Source organism: Aquarana catesbeiana, linkage group LG08 (genome assembly GCF_042186555.1).
Source record: "Aquarana catesbeiana isolate 2022-GZ linkage group LG08, ASM4218655v1, whole genome shotgun sequence".
NCBI classification, from domain to species: Eukaryota; Metazoa; Chordata; class Amphibia; order Anura; family Ranidae; genus Aquarana; species Aquarana catesbeiana.
Window position 1 is genome coordinate 109,733,810 of NC_133331.1, and position 19,371 is coordinate 109,753,180.

Below are 19,371 nucleotides of genomic sequence, written 5' to 3' on the forward strand. Positions count from 1 at the left end.
TCACAGAACTCTGAACGACACGGCCGTGTGGGTGGAGCGCCGCAGGGCCGCTTTTAACCACTTACCGACCGTCCACTGTATATATACGTCATTACTTTGAAGATGGATATCTTGGTAATGGCAGCTGCTGCCACAACCGAGGTATCCATCTTTAGGGCCGGCGGTTCTGTACACGATAATGGTGGTCTCTGCGGCGCGCAAGATCACTGTTTTTGGCAGCGGGAGAGGTGCCCACCCCTCTCACGCCCTCCGCCGCTTACCGGAGCCGTCGGTAGCGGCGGAGGCGATCGGGTCCCCTCACTTCCTAGGTATGGAGACGAGCAAGGCTAAGATGGCCCCCACCCGTCTCCATACCATAGGAGGGCGGAAGCGGCGTCGTGACGTCGGCTCCGCCCATTTGTCTTAAAGGTCATTTTTTTTTTTTAAACAATTTTTTTTTTAAATTTATTTATTTTTTGCATTAAAGTCCAAATGTGAGATCTGAGGACTTTTTGACCCCAGATCTCATATTTAAGAGGACCTGTCATGCTTTTTTTCTATTACGAGGGATGTTTACACTCCTTGTAATAGGAATAAAAGTGATCCAATTTTTTTTTTTTTTTAAAAACAGTGAAAAAAGAAATAAAATAAAGTAAAATAAATAATAAAAAAAATATTTTTTTAAAGCGCCCTGTCCTGACGAGCTCACGCGCAGAAGCGAACGCATACGTAAGTAGGCCCCGCATATGAAAACGGTGGTCAAACCACACATGTGAGGTGTTGCCGCGATCGGTAGAGCAAGAGAAATAATTCTAGCCCTAGACCTCCTCTGTAACGCAAAACATGCAACCTGTAGAATTTTTTAAATGTCGCCTATGGAGATTTTTAAGGGTAAAAGTTTGATGCCATTCCACAAGCGGGCGCAATTTTGAAGCGTGACATGGTTGGTATCAATTTACTTGGCGTGACATTATATTTCACAGTATAAAAAAAATTGGGCTAACTTTACTGTTTAATTTTTTTATTCAAAAAAGTTAATTTTTTCCAAAAAAAAGTGTGCTTAAAGGACCGCTGCGCAAATCCGGTGTGAAAAAAAAGTACTGCAATGACTTCCATTTTATTCTCTAGGGTGCTAGAAAAAAAAACAATATACAATGTTTGGGGGTTCTAAGTAATTTTCTAGCAAAAAAAAAAAAACTGTTTTAAACATGTAAACACCTAAAATCCAAAACAAGGATGGTCCTTAAGTGGTTAAAGCACTTAAGGGCCAGCCTCGTTTTGAGATTCTGGTGTTTACATGTTTAAAACCGTTTTTTTTGCTAGAAAATTACTTAGAACCCCCAAATATTGTGTTTTTTTTTTTTTTTTTTCTAGTACCCTAGAGAATAAAATGGAAGTCATTGCAGTACTTTTTTTCACACCGGATTTGCGCAGCGGTCTTACAAGCACACTTTTTTTTGGAAAAAATTCACTTTTTTTGAATAAAAAAATAAGACAACAGTAAAGTTAGCCCAATTTTTTTTTTTTTCTTGTTAAAGATAATGTTACGCCAAGTAAATTGATACCCAGCATGTCACGCTTCAAAATTGTGCCAGCTCATGGAATGGTGTCAAACTTTTACCCTCAAAAATTCTACAGGTTGCATGTTTTGAGTTAGAGTAGGTCTAGGGCTAGAATTATTACTCTCGCTCTAACGGTTGTGGCGATACCTCACGTGTGGTTTGACCACAGTTTTCATATGCGGGTGCTGCTCATGTATGCGTTCGCTTTTGCGCGTGAGCTCGTCGGGACAGGGCGTTTTTAAAATTTTAATTTTTTTCTTATTTATTTTACTTGATTTTATTTATTTTTACACCTGTTTTTAAAAAAAAAAAAAAAACAAAAACAAAAAAAAAACAATTTGGGTCACTTTTACTCCTATTACAAGGAATGTAAACATCTCTTGTAAAAGAAAAAAAGCATGACAGGTCCTCCTAAATATGAGATCTGGGGTCAAAAAGTCCTCAGATCTCATATTTGGACTTAAATGCAATAAAAGAAGAAAACATTTTGTCATTTGAAAAAATGGTGCCTTTTAAGACGTAAGGGCGGAAGTGACGTTTTGACGTCGCTTCTGCCCTGCAGTGTCATGGAGTCGGGTGGGGGCCATCTTACCCTCCCTCGTCTCCATGCACAGCAAGTGAGAGGATGCGATCGCCTCCGCCACTGCTGATGGATCTGGTAAGCGGCGGAGGGCACCGGATCGCGGCAGGAGGGGGGAGCCCCTCTCCCGCCACCGATAAAAGTGATCTTGCGACTAATCTGCCACAGAGACCACTTTTATCTTGTAGCAGACCACCAGCCGAACACGGGGATACTGGGGTTATGGCAGCTAGCTGCTGCCATAACGATATCCATCTCCAAAGTAGGGACCACTTGCGGCGGTCGGCAAGTGGTTAAAAAAAGTTGTAACGGCGAGTGCAGGGAAAAGATCCCCTGCTAGCTGTCACAATGGGGGATCGGAGTTGGGGGGCGGTGCGGGGGCTGCTGCAGTTACATGAACATGTGTGTAACATGTTACAAAAGGTGAACTTACATATGCACAGCCTTGAGGAAAGAAGAGAAAACGTGATTAAAACTTTTAAATAATAAAGTGGATGTAAACCCAATTCACGAAATTTGACCTGGGCACACATATCTGTAGTGTTTAATTATCTCTCTCCAAAGCCCTAGGTCCCCTGTCTTTCTGCTGCTTCGTTCTTCTGTTATCAGCATGATAACTTCAGACAAGTTCTCCAACACTGGAGATAAAAGCAGCTGGAAATTTATGTTGGGGTGGATACTATAAATAGATTAGCAGAGAGCTTGTCTATTCACAGCACAGTTCTGCAAGTATCTTCGCTTTTCTGCTTATGTGTAGAGTGGAGGGGTGCCTTTCCTCCAATCAGCTGCCACACAGTGTAAGCCAAGACAGTGAGCGATCGGGAGCGTTTGATTGCTCTGTTCTCAGTGCAGAGGCGCCAGGGGACAGATGCAGCATCGGACCGATGCATCCAAGTGTTTAATCTTATAAAAATTAAAAAAAAATAAAAATCCTTTGACTTTTTTAATATTTGCAAACAAAATGAAGGTTTAGAATAAGGTGTCAGATTAGTAAAACGCTGATATACACGATTCAATCATACAGTTTGTAGTTTACATAGATTTGCAAAACAATGGGATAAAGGAATATTCCTGAACTTTGTTTTATCTCATGGTTACTGTGAAATTGTGTGAATGCATCAATGCAGTGCATGTTATCTCAGCTTGGATTCATTGAATGAGTGTACCAAAAAATGTAAATAGTGCAGAATATACAGCCTCATGCTACATAACTAACTAAGCTCCATTTCATGCTGCATAAACTAAATGATTAATGTATCTTAAATAGAAAATCTTTAGATAGATTTTTATTTCAAAAGCATTTTGTTAAAATAAGTTTGATTAAAAAGAAATTGGATTTTTTTTATTTTACATTTTTTTAAAATCATTGATTTTTATCCACCCTGTCGTGTGCCCAAAACTATGCGATAGAGAATCTTTTTTAAGTTTTGAAGGACTGATATTTTAATATGGAAGAGTGATGATATAACACCTAAAAGCCATATCAAATATAAGAATTCAGATAAGGCTGCATTCACACCTGAGCCTTTTCAGCTCATAAAAATGCCTGAAAAACGCCCAACTAGCAAAATCACTTTAATTTCAGTGGCACCTGTTCACATCTGAGCGTTTTTTCACCTGAAGCAAAACGCCTTAAGCTCAAAAAAAGGACATGAGCTTTTTTGGGACAGATTATAGGCATTTTTCTGCTTTTTACGTTGGTGACCTGTACAAAATTGCGGCAAAAATTGCTGTAAAAACGCTTAGAAACGTTCGGGTTTGAATGCGGCCTAATACGTGTACTCCCTAAGGATGTAGTTTCTCAGAAATATTTTTTGATATTAATATGCTAAACAATTATCAATATTATAGCATGTTTTAGGCTCCTTTCACGCTTGTGCGATTTTTTTACCAGGATTTTGACGCGACTTGAAGCCTGTGGACCTCAAGTCGCATCAAAGTCAGACCAAAGTAGTGCAGGGACTACTTTGAAGTTGCTGCTACTTGAAGACTCACAGATATGAATGGTATTCTTTGGAAATCATGAGGTATGACTTCAAGTCGCACAAGTGTGAAAGGGGCCTAATTCTGCTTCATGGGTAACTTGAGCCCATTACTCACTTATGTGAACCCAGCATTGTTGCTTCATGTGATTGCAGAATAGCAGCCCAGAGCGTTCCATGGAATAGAAGAAAACACTTCTCTGTTGAGGCTTGCTGTTTTATCCATATGATTTGTAATTGCAAAAAATACAAATATTTGCTTAATATAGAAATGCAGAGAACATGACTTTAAATCTGATTTAATGTGATATTAAAGGCAGATTTAAAAAAAAAAAAAAAAAAAGGTCATGTCATACTTACCTGCTCTGTGCAGTGGTTTTGCACAGAGTAGCCCCCGATCCTCCTCTTGTGTCCCCTGCTGGTGCACTTGGCCCCTCCCTCCTACCGAATGCCCCCACAGCAAGCATCTTGCTATGGGGGCATCTGCTACTCTGTGTCCATTCACACATGGAGCGTGGCTCGGCCCCACCCCCCCGTCATTGGCTCACTAGCTGTGATTGACTGTAGTGGGAGGAGGAGGAAGAGAATTGGGTGAGCCGCTGCTCTCGTGCACATCGCTTGATCGATATGGGGCTCAGGTAGGTAAGAGGGGTGCTACTGCACAAAGTTTTTTTTTTTTTTTTTTTTTTTTTTTTTTTTTTTTTTTTACCTTCATGCATAGAATGCATGAAGGTAAAAAACCTTGAGCCTTTACAACCACTTTAAACGATTAAGGCAATTTGAGATTTAACACTGTTCATTTTTCAAACCACATTGTTTCTTGTGCTAATTATATCAGATTGATTAAGGAGGAATCTTATGCAGCTGCTTTGAAATAATCTCCTTATTTCTGTGCGTGAACATGCCACAAAGTTGAGTACATCATTGAAATGAATGGTTTGATCTGCCAGAAGCTGATAAAGTTGAGGGCCCCACTATACATCAACTGAAATCAGACTGTTAGATCGACCTCTAGTAGATCATTTACCAAATGAATTCTTTTAAAAATAGGAAATTGTATAAATAATAAAGGTGGATGGCCAAGTGCCAGGTTGAATCATTCCTCTTGGTACAGAGCAGTGTCAGACACATCCAGTATATTAGAGCTACTCGTCAAATTATTCTGAAATTGGAATGGATGAAGACCAGGTCCCAATCAGAGCTCCCTTACAGTGAGTTCAGGCTGAACCGGAAGCTGCAGAATCAGAAGCATTTTGCCTACTTCAGCCAGGATTTTGTTTGCACATTCTATGGGCAGCAAAGCTAATTCTGAAAGTTGGTTATTTTAAAGCAGTACTTCCATTTGCCAAAAAAGGAAAAAAACACTTGTGAATATCTAAACTGCACCATTCAAATATCAGGATTTGGCTATACTGCATAATGTGAGTTCTGCTCTCCCTGTCTTGTGTGACTTCATCTTTTTTGGTTAGGGGTCAGCCCTCACAAGAGTCATTGGTTATCCGTGTCAAATATTGGGGTTTATTAATGCAAAATGGCAAGGTGACAAGTGTCTTTGTAGCCCATAGCAGCCATATGACAGTTGTACTCTGATGACACTTAGACCTCCTCTCCAGTGTCACCAGAGACAGTTCCTAAATTAAACTTTTTCCTGTCTGAGCTGATGGTAGGTGCCCCTGTCATCTGCCTACTATATGCCATAGATGCAAGCCTAAATTCTTGTTTGCCCTGGGAATACTTTTTCTAGTCTGGATATGAGGGAATTAAAGTACAATAATACAGAATAAGAAAAATTAGAAACTTTGTCCGGATTTATTGCATAACTAATACATGCATATGGTTGCTGGGTGGTGACCTTTTTTTCAGTTTGCATTAGTGTGTCATTACTGGTTGTAGAGTCCCTTCTGTCACACCTTTCTAATGGCTTTAGTCTCCGTGTTTAATAAAGTGCTTGCGTTGCCTGGGGCGCTATTCTGTAATATTTACTGTTTTTCTTGTTATTTGTGACCTTCTACAGCTAATTTAACCTAGATCTGTCACCTGCTTGTGATTCATTCCAACATGGTGGTGTTTGAGGAAGCACATTGAGTAGCAGTGACCGCTAAAGAAAATCACTGAAATGTGATGCAACAGTAGTTTTGACAACTGTTTTTTTATAGTGCCTAATAATTTTTTGGTGACGTGTAAAACTGTTTAGTAAGTGATATCTCAGATGTAGATATTCTTCTCATACAGAACCTGTTAGTCTCCTATCATTGATCTGGAAAATGCATCAAAAAGCAAGGAAACACTACCCGTGTGAATGAGGCCTTATAGGTTAATCTAGCCTATTAGAAATTTGATATGTTAAAAATGATTAGACTTTGTGGTTGTCTTCATCTTTTATTTAAAGGATTGTTGCAGAATTGTGCTCAATCTTTTTGCACATAGGGATACATTTATGAAACGTTTGCAAAGCTCTCCATCTATTGAAACTGCATGTAAATTCATTCTGTGTGAATGGGGCAAAATAAAATTTTCTCGGGCTGTTTTCTGGAATTCGAATGCAAAAATAATGGTATTGTGGCCACTGGATGGCGCAGAGTAGCATACTTGCTTTCTATGATAGTCCGTGCTGTCTAGTTGCCATAATGCCACAACTATACAAATAAGTATGCTTCTCCGCACCATCTCATGGTTCTAAGATTGCATTTTCCACATTTACAAATTCGAATTGCAGAAGATGTAGCCTGAGAATGTTAAATTTTGCCTCATTCACACAGAACAAATGTACGTGTACAAATTGCTGGATTAAACGGCTGTTCAGTGTTTTTATAAATACACCCCATAAGCCGACCATAGACGGTTTAAATCTCAGCTGGTGCAGCAGGAACTGGCCAGGGTTGTATCCAAGTTGATTTGATCGCTCATCTTGGGTACAACCAACCTGCAGGATTATATATGCAATTATTGCAGGCGACTGTTAGATCTTCTATCAATAATCATTGTCTCTTCTCCCGGCAGGGATGGCTTCCTCCACCCCTACCACTTTAATAGTCAATAGATGTCCTCCCGTGATCGCGCTGCTCAGCCAATGACAGCTGATCACGGAAGTAAAAAAGTTGGTTGACTGCTTTTTTGCTCCTCACGATCAGCGTGAGGAGAGAAGCAGAACGCCGGTAACCGGCTTCTGTTACAATGACATCAGTCCCTGCCTCGGTGCCGTTGGGGTTTTTTTTTTTTTTCAAAATTTTAAATCTTTGTTTAGCAAAAAATAAAAAACCCAGTAGTAATTAAATACCACCAAAAGAAAGCTCTATGTGTGTGGAAAAAAAAAAAAGTTTCGTATGGGTACAGTGTTGCATGACTGCGCAATTGTCATTCAGAGTGTGACAGCTGAAAATTGGCCTGGGCAGGAAGTGAGTATAAGTGCCCAGTAGGCAAGTGGTTGGTGAACCAAATTATAACAGTATTTGTTGCCCTCCCTTTTCTTCTAGAACATGGCTGCCTGGAAGTTCACATAAACGGCTGTAGATAAGACTGCAGAAATGATTGTGTTGATATATTGCTTACTGCTAATGTATTCCCAGTAGACCTTGTGCTTTTCTTGTATGATTGTTTTGTTTTCATCCTAACATGTTTATTCTTTTCTTAGCAAGCAAGGGCCGAGCAAGAAGAAGAATTCATCAGTAACACGTTGTTTAAGAAGATCCAGGCCTTGCAGAAAGAGAAGGAAACGCTTGCAGTCAACTATGAGAAAGAAGAGGAATTCCTCACTAATGAACTGTCACGAAAACTCATGCAGGTGAATATTTTGTCTGCTTCATTACTGTTGCAAACATACTATGAGCTGTGCATATGCTGGAAGATGCTCCTTGCCTAGATATCGTGCATCCATTTAACGTCTAGACACTAGAAACATGTAGATTCATATCAAATCTCAGAAATTAGACAAATCGTTACAAAACATAAGTTTAGCTTTTCATTAGTGCCAGCTCATGTGCAGGCTGATTGTCGCGGTAGCAGCAAAGCTGTGTATTTAGGGGGCAGACAGACATAACCTTAAAAATTCAACTTCTGTTACAGCTCACTTTACTTGCTGGCCTAAGGGTAAATTCACATGTAGCGGCCAGGAGCAGCCACCAGTAAGAATCTAGTGATCCTTGCCAGTGGCCTTCCCTGGCTGCTACTGTGCAGCCATGTGAATGTACTAAACAATGTCTGCACATAGTGTGTGAGCCGCAGCAGCTGTCAGATTTCTGTCTCAGTGGTTGCATATGAATAGAACCTCCAACCGACCTAGGACATAGACTGTGTCTATCAAGGGTCTGCGTTTTTTAGAGTTTGGGTCGCACACAAACTAGCAGCAGCTAATTGGTAAGTTTTTATGCAGCCAAAGCACAGAATGTTGCTTCGCTCATTGGGGATGTTTAGCACTCTTTGAACATGGGAAACTTTCCACAACTCAACATCTGTGTGGATGTAACTTAAGAGTGCAAATATCGGATTTGGTTGTACTGCTTTTTGCACAGAGACAGTGTAGTTTATCCCCTTGTGATCATTTTCAATTATTAACTATGTATGCATTCTCTTCTCTGTTATTTTATTGATCTATGTTTACCCCAGGTATTTTTTTGACTTTTTTTTTTTTTTTTTAAATTTACTTATTTTTTTCTAGTTTTGCAGACCATTTAAACTCTAAAACAGCATGTGTCTCCCGCTGTGTAATGCATTCTGTTCAGCCGTCCAATGAAACAAAGCCCGCCCCACCTCCTCCTCCTCCGTCCGTGATAGAGGAACAGTGATACGATGCTGGGAAACTGTATCCGTGTTCCACCTATCACAGACGAGGAGGGGGCGGGCTTTGTCAAGTACTTTGCTGTTCACTACCCATGCAAGGCTTTCTTGCTTCTAGCTGCCTTCTCACAATATTCCTCCATCCCGTTAGCTTAGGAAGAGGAAGGTGAGGAGGATACTTGTTCATCTTCCCACAGAACTGTTGAGCAGTGTTAATTTAGTCGACTAAAACATTTTAGTCGAGTAAATGAATACTATTTTAGTCGACTAAACTAAAACAATTGAGATGACTAAAATACGACTAAAACTAAAAGCCATTTTAGTCAAGACTATGACTAAAACTAAATTGCAATTACTGAAATGTACTGGAGATTTTAGTCGACTAAAATGTAGGACATTTTAGTCGACTAAAATGTACTGGAGATTTAGTTGACTAAAACTAAAAAATTGCAGAAGACTAAAATGGGGCTAAAACTAAAATGCCATTTTAGTCATAAGACTAAAATTAACACTGCTGTTGAGGAGGAAGAATATTTGGACATTTTTATGCAAAAGTTTGGAAGGTCAAAAAGTAAAAAATAAATACTGCGCTTACACTAATTTACATAAGCTGCGACTAAAAAGTAGTAAGCCATAAATCTAATAAGAATCAAAAAGTTGCGCTAAAACTTGATTCTTAATAAAAGTTTGGAAGGGTTTATCCACATGGAAAAACAAAAGGCGTTCCCTTCCTCGGCCTGTTATTTTGGATTTTCTTCAAGTTTGAGTGAATCGAGGTCTGATACTTGGCTCCCTTTGGGTACAAGTTAAAGCGAAAAAAAACTGTCTGTCCTGCTTCACTCCTAAAATGGCCTTTTTTTCTTTCCATTACTACCGCTAGACGATTTGGAGACCTTCTGGCCTTGTCTATTAACCACTTCACTCCCAGAAGGATTTGCCCCCATCATGACTAGGCCATTTTTTGCGATATGGCACTGCATCGCTTTAACTGACAATTGCACGGTCATGCAACACTGTACCCAAACAAAATTAACGTCCTTTTTTCCCACAAATAGAGCTTTTAGTGGAATTTGATCACCTCTGTGGCTTTTGTTTTTTTTTGCGCTATAAACAAAGAACGACCATTTTGAAAAAAAACTTTTTTGCTTAAAGAAAAATAAATAAAAAAACTAATTTATTCATCAGATTAGGCCAATATATATTCTTCTACATAATTTTGTTAAAAAAAATCGCAATAGGCGTATGTTGATTGTAGACGCAATAACTTTTGCGCAAATCAAACTATGTGATATATATAGGGCCTTTTTTAAATTTTTAATTGTTTTTAATAGTAATGGCGGCGATCTGCGATATTTTTTTTTTTTTTTTTTTTTTTTTTTGCTGGACTGCAACGCTGCGCCAGACAAATGTCAGAACAGGGATCCACCTTGTGGACAATTCCCGATAGAGTAGTGCTTAAAGTAGTTGTGTTTTGTTATTTTTAAAGGGGGGAATAAATGTTATACTTGCCTGCACTGAGCAGTGGATTTGCACAGAGCAGCCCAGATCCTCCTCTTCTCATGTCCCACTTTGCTGCTCCTGGCCTCTCCCTACTGTTGAGCGCCCCCCCACAGCAAGCCGCTTGCTATGGGTGCCCCCTGAGCCGAGCCATAGCTCCCTGTGTCAATTTGGCCCCGCCCCCTTTATATCCTCCATTGGCTGACTGACTTTGGTGGGAGCCAATGGTGCCACGCTGCGGTCTCGGCCAAAGAGGAGGGGAGTCCTGGGCAGCGGAGACAATCCTATAGCATCGCTGGATCTAGATGGGGCTCAGGTAAGTATTAGGGTGGGCTGAGGGGGGCTGCTGCACACAGAAGGTTTTTTCTATTTCAGTGCATAGAATGCATTAAGATAAAAAAACCTGCCTTTACAATCAGTGTAAGCCAGATCCCTTATACCTACCTAAAGTCGATAGGATGTTTCATAGGTCTCAGGAAATTGTGCATTCTCCTTTTTGTAATAACCCTTAAGATCAAGGAGTGGAGAGAGTTTTTTAGATCTTTGTTTTGTAGTCTGCTAAAATGCACCATTCACCAGATATTATGGACACCTTATGATATCTGGAGTCTCCAATGGAGTTTTATAGGAGTGCATTTGACCGTTATTTCATACATTTCGTAAATGTGCTGCAGTCAGCACTGGAAGACAGTATAAATCAATGTACCAGGAAACCGCTGCTTTACCTGCAAGCCTTGGGTGGTAGCATGCATTCCAGCTGAGCAGAAGTGACCTCATTATGAAGCCCCATCCTGGAAGATAATTTGGGAAATTCTCAGTTGGGGTTACTGCTAGCAGTGTTTCTATGGAAAGCAAGCCTGCTTACCGCCCTTTCCTATTTTTGTAATCAGATTTGTTTTCCCCTCCTGCAAGGAGGTAGTCTACTTTTAATTTATATTTTAAATTGCATTGCACTACAATACATGGTAATAAGTTTGCCATGTGTTGTGGTGTCGTTTTGCACCTGGGCTGGCTGGTGCATTCTCAGTACCAATAGCAATAAATGGCAGCACAGCATACCTGTCAGGAAATAGTGCGTTTTCATACACCATGTCGCACACGTTCCTGCGCACAAACTCAGGAGAAGCAGGACCTGACTAGTTTTAATGAAGAGGCTGAGCATTCATCTCAGCAGAGAGGGGACAGTCAAAGATGGATGCAGACACAAGGCCTGACTGTGCTGCTGGAAACCAGGTTTATCCTCTGTAAAGGTAACTTGCTCAACGTAGTGGCATTTTTTCATAGACTGCATGACAAATATAAATCCGCAGTGTTTAGTAAAAAGGAAGTTCTACTTCATTGCCCAGCTCTGGGCGAAATTTTAAGTTTCCTTAGAGGTATAAAATAAATGAACTATGGCTCAATACTCTTCTTTCAATCCAGAGCTGTTGCAAGCAGTACCTCTTCGTCACCACAGGATATTCTCTGCCTTCCTGGTTGGACAATGCTGGGTGACGGAGAGGCCTTCATGCACAGTGGTGTTGATTTGATGTCAGCAGTGCCTTCTGCATCATCAAGGGCCCCCCACAACCAGGTAAAGACTGAGCAGGACCCTGCACCTCATGTAATGGTCCAAGGGCAGCTGCAAAAGTTAAGAATACAAAAAAAATACCTGAAATAATGTAGAGGGGAGGCCCAGAGCTGGGCTAATTTGCTGTGAGGAAAAAGGAAGAGAATGAGGATTGATGTTTATGCCACTCATAAGCAATAAAGAATATTTCCTGACCCAGCTCAAATACTTCTTTTTTTTTTTTTTTTTTTTTTTTTTATAGAATCATACATTGACCTAACACATTGAGCATTATTGAATTTTACCAGAATATTTTAAATAGAACAAGTTCTAGTTTTACTGCTCTCTGTGATCACATATCAAAATACTAAAGTACTGCATGTACCACTTTGAAAGGATGTACTGTTTGCATACTTATCCCTTAAAATCCCAGGGTCATTCTGGAGTACAAGCTTAGTTTCTTGCTACATATTTTCTTGTCATGTTAGTCAGATTATATCTTGGCCTTGTCATGTTCTGGCTAGTCGTGACAAAGATACCGAAATTATAGTGGGTAAATCATTGAATTTTAATGTCACTAGACAGACAGTAAAGTCCGTTTTTATTGCTGTATAGTTGTGAAATGTTTGAGGGTTTGTTGTCAGTCAGTGAAGCAGGAATATATTCAGATTTTTTTTTTAATTTTAAAATCATAACTAAAGTTTAAAATCAAGGGTTTTTTTTTTTTTTTTTTAAAGCGTAAAGTTGTTGGAATCGGTGTATTATTCATGTCCTTGTCCCCGCCTAGGAGATTCACCCCACAAATTGTTGTGTCATTGGGAATAAAACTGGGTAAATCCAAAATTGAGTTGCTTTCAGAACAGGGATAGAGGGGAAATATTTCATTGGGTAGACTTGTTCCCGTGACAGCTGACTAAGAAGGGATATGCCTCTCTCTAAGGTACTTTAACACATAAGTCTATGCTACAACTTAAATCCCTGAATCTATAGCCACTAACATTCTAACACTAATCTATCTAGCCCTGTAATGAAAAAAAATCAGTATACGTACCTTTTTCTGCAGGTAATCCGACCCAATCTCCAGCGGCAGAAGCTCTGATCCCACGCTGAGCTGTCAGCCGCGACTTCGCTGTGGAGGCGGGTGCAGAGGACACGTTTGACAACGTAAGCCCCATAGTAACTCTATGGGAGACGTCACTCCCCAGTCGTTTCACAGCGGTTGTCGGATGTGTACTCAGCAGAGCTTCTGCCGCTGGAGATCGGGTCGGATCACCTACAGAAAAGGTATGTATACTGATGTTTTTTTTTTTTTTTTTTGTTTTTTCTTTACGGGGCTAGATAGGTTAGTGTTAGAATGTTGGTGGCTATAGATGCAGGGATTTTAGCTTTAGCATGGACTTCCACTTTAAGCAACAGTTTTACTTTAAAGTATAGCTAAAGGCAAAACGTTTTCCTTAGTTTTGTATAGAGTGGAGAGGGATTAGAACACCTGTCAGTTTTTATTTGTGTTCTGTGTTCCCATTAGGGAGATTCATCCTCATTTGGGTTGTCCCCAGAAAAGTAATGGAGGGAAAATCTTCCAATAGGGACAATAGCTCTGATGGCCTCAGGGTCCCCAAGGGATTCCCTTAACCTCCCTGGCGGTATGATTATGTCAGATTTTTGCATCTCAAAGCGGTACAATTATTTTGCATAGAAATTTGGCGTTTTATATTGTAGGCCTGTAATTCTTAGCAATAACGCACTTATATCTGTCCACCAAGAGTCTAGTAGATATCCCGGGTATGATGAAGTTTGAAACACAAAATCATAAATTATAATATAATAAATAATATAATAGTAATAATAAAATTTATTTCCCCACGATTCACTATTGCTCAATTCTGCAAGTGTTCTAATTTACTATCACTGTTTTCTAGCTGGTCTAAAACCACTTTTGACGTAAAGGGACAGTTTTTGGATGCTATGGACAATCTCCAGTTTCCAGGCAGAAATAACAGTATATATAATATAAAACTGCATGCAGGGCATTGGACAAAGCATTAGGGACAAAAGGGATGTGAAATAATTTCATACAGTAATGTAATCTGTAAGATTACAGTGTATTGTATGTGTTATGATTTTTCACTTTTTTTAAATTTTCTGCCAGGCTCCGCCCCGTGTGTCGCTACGCTCGCAGGGAACGGAGCCCCGCAAAGAGAGGCTTCGGGCGGACGAAAGAGCCCACGGACACCGCGGGGGGGACATCGCAGGATCCTGGGGACTAGGTAAGTACAGCGCACCAGGATCCTGCAATGCAATCCTGAGTGTGGCTCAGGGTTACCACTAATGGTGCTGAAATTTAACCCCGAGCCACACTCAGGAAAACCGCCAGGGAGGTTAATGGCAGGGGTTTCCTATCACTTCCTGTTTTGGCTATGGGACAGGAAGTGAAGGTAGATCTCTCGAATGGGACACAGATGGTAAAAAAAAAAAAAACAGAGGTTATTACCCTCCCTTACTATATCCAAAATGAAAAAAGGTTTTACCTATAGTTCTACATTAATTGCCAATCAGAATTGCGTGATTTGCCTCGTGATACAGTATTGCCATACAGTACCTTGAGAAGGTATTCATACCCCTTGAAATTTTCCACATTTTGTCATGTTACAACCAAAATCATTAAAGTATATTATGTGATAGGCCAACAAAAAATGGCACATAATTGTGAAGTGGAAGGAAAATGATAAATGGTTCAACTTTTTTTATAAATCTGAAAAGTGTGGCGTACGTTAGTATTCAGCCCCCCTGAGACAATACAGCTGTAAGTCTTTTGGGGTATGTCTCTACCTGCTTTGCGCATCTAGAGTGAAATTTTTGCCCATTCTTCTTTGCAAAATAGCTCAAGCTTTGTCAGATTGAATGGAGTATGCGTCTGTAATTGAATTGAATGCGTCTGTAAACAGCTCTCTATTCAAGTCTTTCCACAGATTCTTGAATTGAATTTAGGTTTGGACTTTGACTGGGCCATTCTAACTCATGAATATACTTTAATCTAAAACATTCCATTGTAGCTCTGGCTGTATGTTTAGCGTTGTTGTCCTGTTGGAAGGTGAACCTCCGCCCCAGTCAAGTCTTTTGCAGACTCTAACAGGTTTTCTGCTAAGATTGCCCTGTATTTCGCTCCATCCATCTTCCCATCAATTCTGACCAGCTTCCCTGTCCCTGCTGAAGAAAAGCATCCTGCTGCCACCACCATGTTTCACGGTGGGGATGGTGTATTCAGGGTGATGTGCAGTGTTAGTTTTCCGCCACACATAGCGTTTTGCTTTTAGGCCAAAAAGTTACTTTTTGGTCTCGTCTGACCAGAGCACCTTCTTCTACATGTTTGCTGTGTCCCCCACATGGCTTTTTGCAAACAGGACTTCTTTTGGCTTTCTTTCAACAATGGCTTCCTTTTTGTCACTCTTCCGTAAAGCCTAGATTTGTGGGGTGCATGACTAAGACCCCTTTCACACCGAGGGCGTTTTGCAGGCGCTATAGCGTTAAAAATAGCGCCTGCAATCTGCCCTCAAACAGCTGCAGCATTGTCTCCAGTGTGAAAGCCCGAGGGCTTTCACACCAGAGCGCTGCACTGGCAGGACGTCAGGAAAAGTCCTGCCAGCTGCTTCTTTGGAGCAGGGAAGGAGCGGTGTGTTTACCGCTCCTCCACCGCTGCTCCCCATTGAAATCAATGGGGCAGCGCTGGGATACCGCCGGCAAAACGCCGCTATTGTGGCACATTGCGGGCGGTTTTAACCCTTTCTTGGCTGCTAGCGGGGGGTAAAAGCTCCCCGCTAGAGGCCGAAATGCACCGCTATTCCGACTCTAAAACGCCACTAAAAATAGTGGCGTTTTACCGCCGAAGCTATGGGCGGCCCGGTGTGAAAGGGCTCTAATAGTTGTCCTGTGGACAGATTCTCCCACCTGAGCTGTGGATCTCTGCAGCTCCTCTAGAGTTACCATGGGCCTCCTGGCTGCTTCTCTGATTTAATGCTCTTCTTGCCTGGCTTGTCAGTTTATGTGGACGTCCATGTCTTGGTAGATTTGCAGTTGTGCCATACTCTTTCCGTTTTCAGATGATTGATTGAACTGTGCTTCGTGAGATGTTCAAAGATATTTTTTTATAACCTAACCCTGCTTTAAACTTCAACTTTATCCCTGACCTGTCTGGTGTGTTCCTTGGCCTTCATAATACGGTTTGTTCACTAAGGTTCTCTAACAAACCTCTGAGGGCTTCACAGAACAGCTGTATTTGTACGGAGATTAAATTACACACAGGTGGACTCGATTTACTAATTAGGTGACTTCTGAAGGCAATTGGTTCCCCTAGAATTTAGTTGGGGTATCAGAATAAAGGGGGCTGAATACAAATGCACACCACACTTTTCACATAGTTATTTGTAAAAAAAAAATTAACACCATTTATAATTTTCCTCCCACTTCACAATTATGTGCCACTTTGTGTTGGTCTATCACATAAAATCCCAATAAAATACATTTAGGTTTTTGGTTGTAACATGACAAAATGTGGAAAATTTCAAGGTGTATGAATAATTTTTCAAGGCACTGTACGTTGTGGATCAACTATTGGCCATTTTAGTCAGACTCCTAAAGGCAAGTGATTTTTAAAAAATGTTTTTCCTCTTTCTTTAAAACTGATCTTCATGTTTAATTTGACTTCAAATAGTTCATATGAACCAAGCTGGGCCAAACAACTAACAGCAGCTGGGAGCGTTGTATGTAGCCTCAGCTGCAAAAAGTATACAGCGCTGTGTTCCAGCAGTGGGACCTTACCATCCCGCTCTCAGAAACAAAATCGTGTTGGGCTGGGTGCTGCTCAGCCATGCAAAGGAAGCTTTGTATTCTATCAATGATTAGCGTAGAGGCGGGCTGATGATGCAATGAACTCCACCTAAGCCAATCAGAGGAACCTTTGTGTTCATTCATAGAATACAAAACTTCCTCTGGCTGAGCAGCACTTAGCCCGACTTGATTTTGTACTGGGAGTGGGACAGGAAGGTCTGATCCTGCTGCAGAGCACAGCACTGTACACTGTATGTAGCTGAGCTTTTACAACGGTTCATACAGAGCTCCCAGCCACTGCATATTTTACCAAAGTAAACAGTTTGGGCCAGATTAACTTTAAAGTTAGATGAAATATTGGGATCAGCTTTAAGGTATAGCCAACTATTTCTACAGATTTTTCTATGCAATAGCGTGGTGTGACAGTAGGAAACAATCTTTTCATGTAGTCTGACCAACCCTTTATTTCACCATAATGCTCTGATCTAATCTGATCTTGCACATGCCTATTATCGGAGGCTATTACAGGTTATAAAATCAAACACTCTAGTTCTTCTGTTTGGGTAACTTTTTTACAGCTACTATTTGATCTTGATTTATTTACTTGTTACTGCTTTTGCCTGCTCATTCTTGCAATTGTTCCTGAAAGGCAGTCTAACTGTAAATTCATCCAAAATCAAATAACTCTCTGTTTATAGAAAATTCCTCACTTGAACTTTACTCCCACATCATATCTCCTCCAGTGGCTACTCCATTAGCAGGAAATCCACAATGTGTAGCTGTTGAATAAATAATGCTGACTTTTTTTATTGTACACATGGACTGATATTCTAACTAGTACAATAAAAAATGAGGAGCACCATTCTTAAATGTATGGCATGTGTCATGTTCACTATCTGCAAAGTTTTTGCTTTCTCCCCTGTTTGGGTTTCCTTCTGGTGCTTCAGTTTCCCCCCCCACAATCCAAAAACATTCTGTTAGGATAGCTGACTTTAAGGCAGATTGGTATAGCTGTGTGTATCAATGGGCTGAAATAAGGCTGTGTATCTGGTGTGCGGAAACAAGGCTGCCTTCATCTAGTAAAACAGTAGATACATTAGCACAGGGCTTGACAAATTTGCTCTGAACCTAGGAGCAAGCTAAAGTTTGGAGCCAGCTTGTGCGCGGCAATATATAACGTTTATCGCAATCGTGGTTTTCATGTGTAGGCACCCCAACATGTGCGTTTGCAGTTGGATGTGGGGGGCCCTCAATTTTTTTTTGGGGGGGGGGGTTTATGTACTCCGGTGTGACTTTAATTTTTTACAATCCCTAAAACTTTTATTTTTTTGGTTTTGTTTTTTTAATTACATGGGGGGGGGGGGGGGGAGTCCCCTATGTGGTGATTGTTTGACAGGTTCCCTTTACCGAGCCTTTTACACCCTGCATGTCTCCCGTGTGCTCCACTGAATGTAATGCACTGCATTACATTTTACTTTCTTTCCCAGCCATGCTAGCCAGGGAAATGGTCAACAGGGGACACAAATTCTGCAACAGTGAATAGGCTGACAACAGCCCAGGCGCCAGGATGCAATTTTTACTCGCCATGGCGACCTTGTATCTGGAATTTGTCGAGCCCTGCGTTCGTATTGGGAAAAGATCAGCTGTAGAAATACCACAGGCAATACTGGTAATTAGTCTTTTTTGCCCTCCACCTGCTATTTTTGGGGCACGGCTTCCAGAGTTTAGTTTCTCTTTTTAAAGAGTTGGTTCACCTTTAAACAACTTTATATGTTTCTTTAAATTTAGTCCCTGCAAAACGTCTACTTTTATTAAGTATTTCAAATGCCGCACTTACTTTTTCCTTATTTGTAACACTCTCAGTCAGTACAGATAAGATTTTCCTCTCTGTGGCTTCCTGGTTTCCATGATGCATTACTCCACTTCTCTCCCTCTTCCTGTCATTCCATCCACAAGAATCTGCTGATTCTTGTCACTGGAATCTGTTCAGCCGTGTAAAGGAGGCCTAATACTAATTTTAAGCTTCCTAAGGGCTCGTTAACACCATTTTGCTGCATGTTTGTGTTGCAGTAAAGCAGCCCGTTTGAAAAAGCTGCCTAAAGCACCAATAGAGTTCCATGTAGCGCTTCCAGTAGTACAGTGCACGTTTTCCAACAAGGTGCATTGGGGTGCCATTCAAAATAGCATTGCACCAATGCTTGTAACGTGCGTTGTGTTAAGTGCAATGCAGTAGTGTGAATGAGTCCTAAATCTTTTAATACAAAGATGTTTAAAAAAAGTAAACCTCTTTGACAACCCTTTTTCGATGGATCTGGGATAATCATAAACTTGAGTCTTGCATTATTGATTAGTCACTTTTAAAACGGACTGGTTGGAAAACCTGTCCTGACTGGTACTTTCTGCGTTGTAAGCTGTGCCAGCAGCATATGTAAGTACCACTGTCCATTTCCCCTTCTACGGCTTAAACACATAGCATAAGGCCTAGTTTACACTTCCAAATAGAGCTGTTGATGAGCTGATGTCACATAGTTTGACTTGACAGCTCTGTACACATGGAGTGGCTGTGTCACCAAACCCTGTTCAGCTTTTAAGAAAAGAAAAAAAGCCGCTCTGCTGCTCTGAAAA

General features: G+C 40.7%; 1 protein-coding gene across 1 annotated transcript in view; it reads left to right on the forward strand.

Annotated features, from left to right (window-relative positions):
• The window catches only part of CCDC6 (coiled-coil domain containing 6), a 77,633-nt gene that overhangs the window by 16,479 nt on the left and 41,783 nt on the right, over positions 1 to 19,371 (forward strand). Inside the window, exon 2 of the mRNA XM_073596305.1 lies at positions 7,735 to 7,884. Coding sequence (XP_073452406.1) covers positions 7,735 to 7,884 — 150 coding nt within the window. The remainder of the gene's footprint in view (positions 1 to 7,734; positions 7,885 to 19,371) is intronic.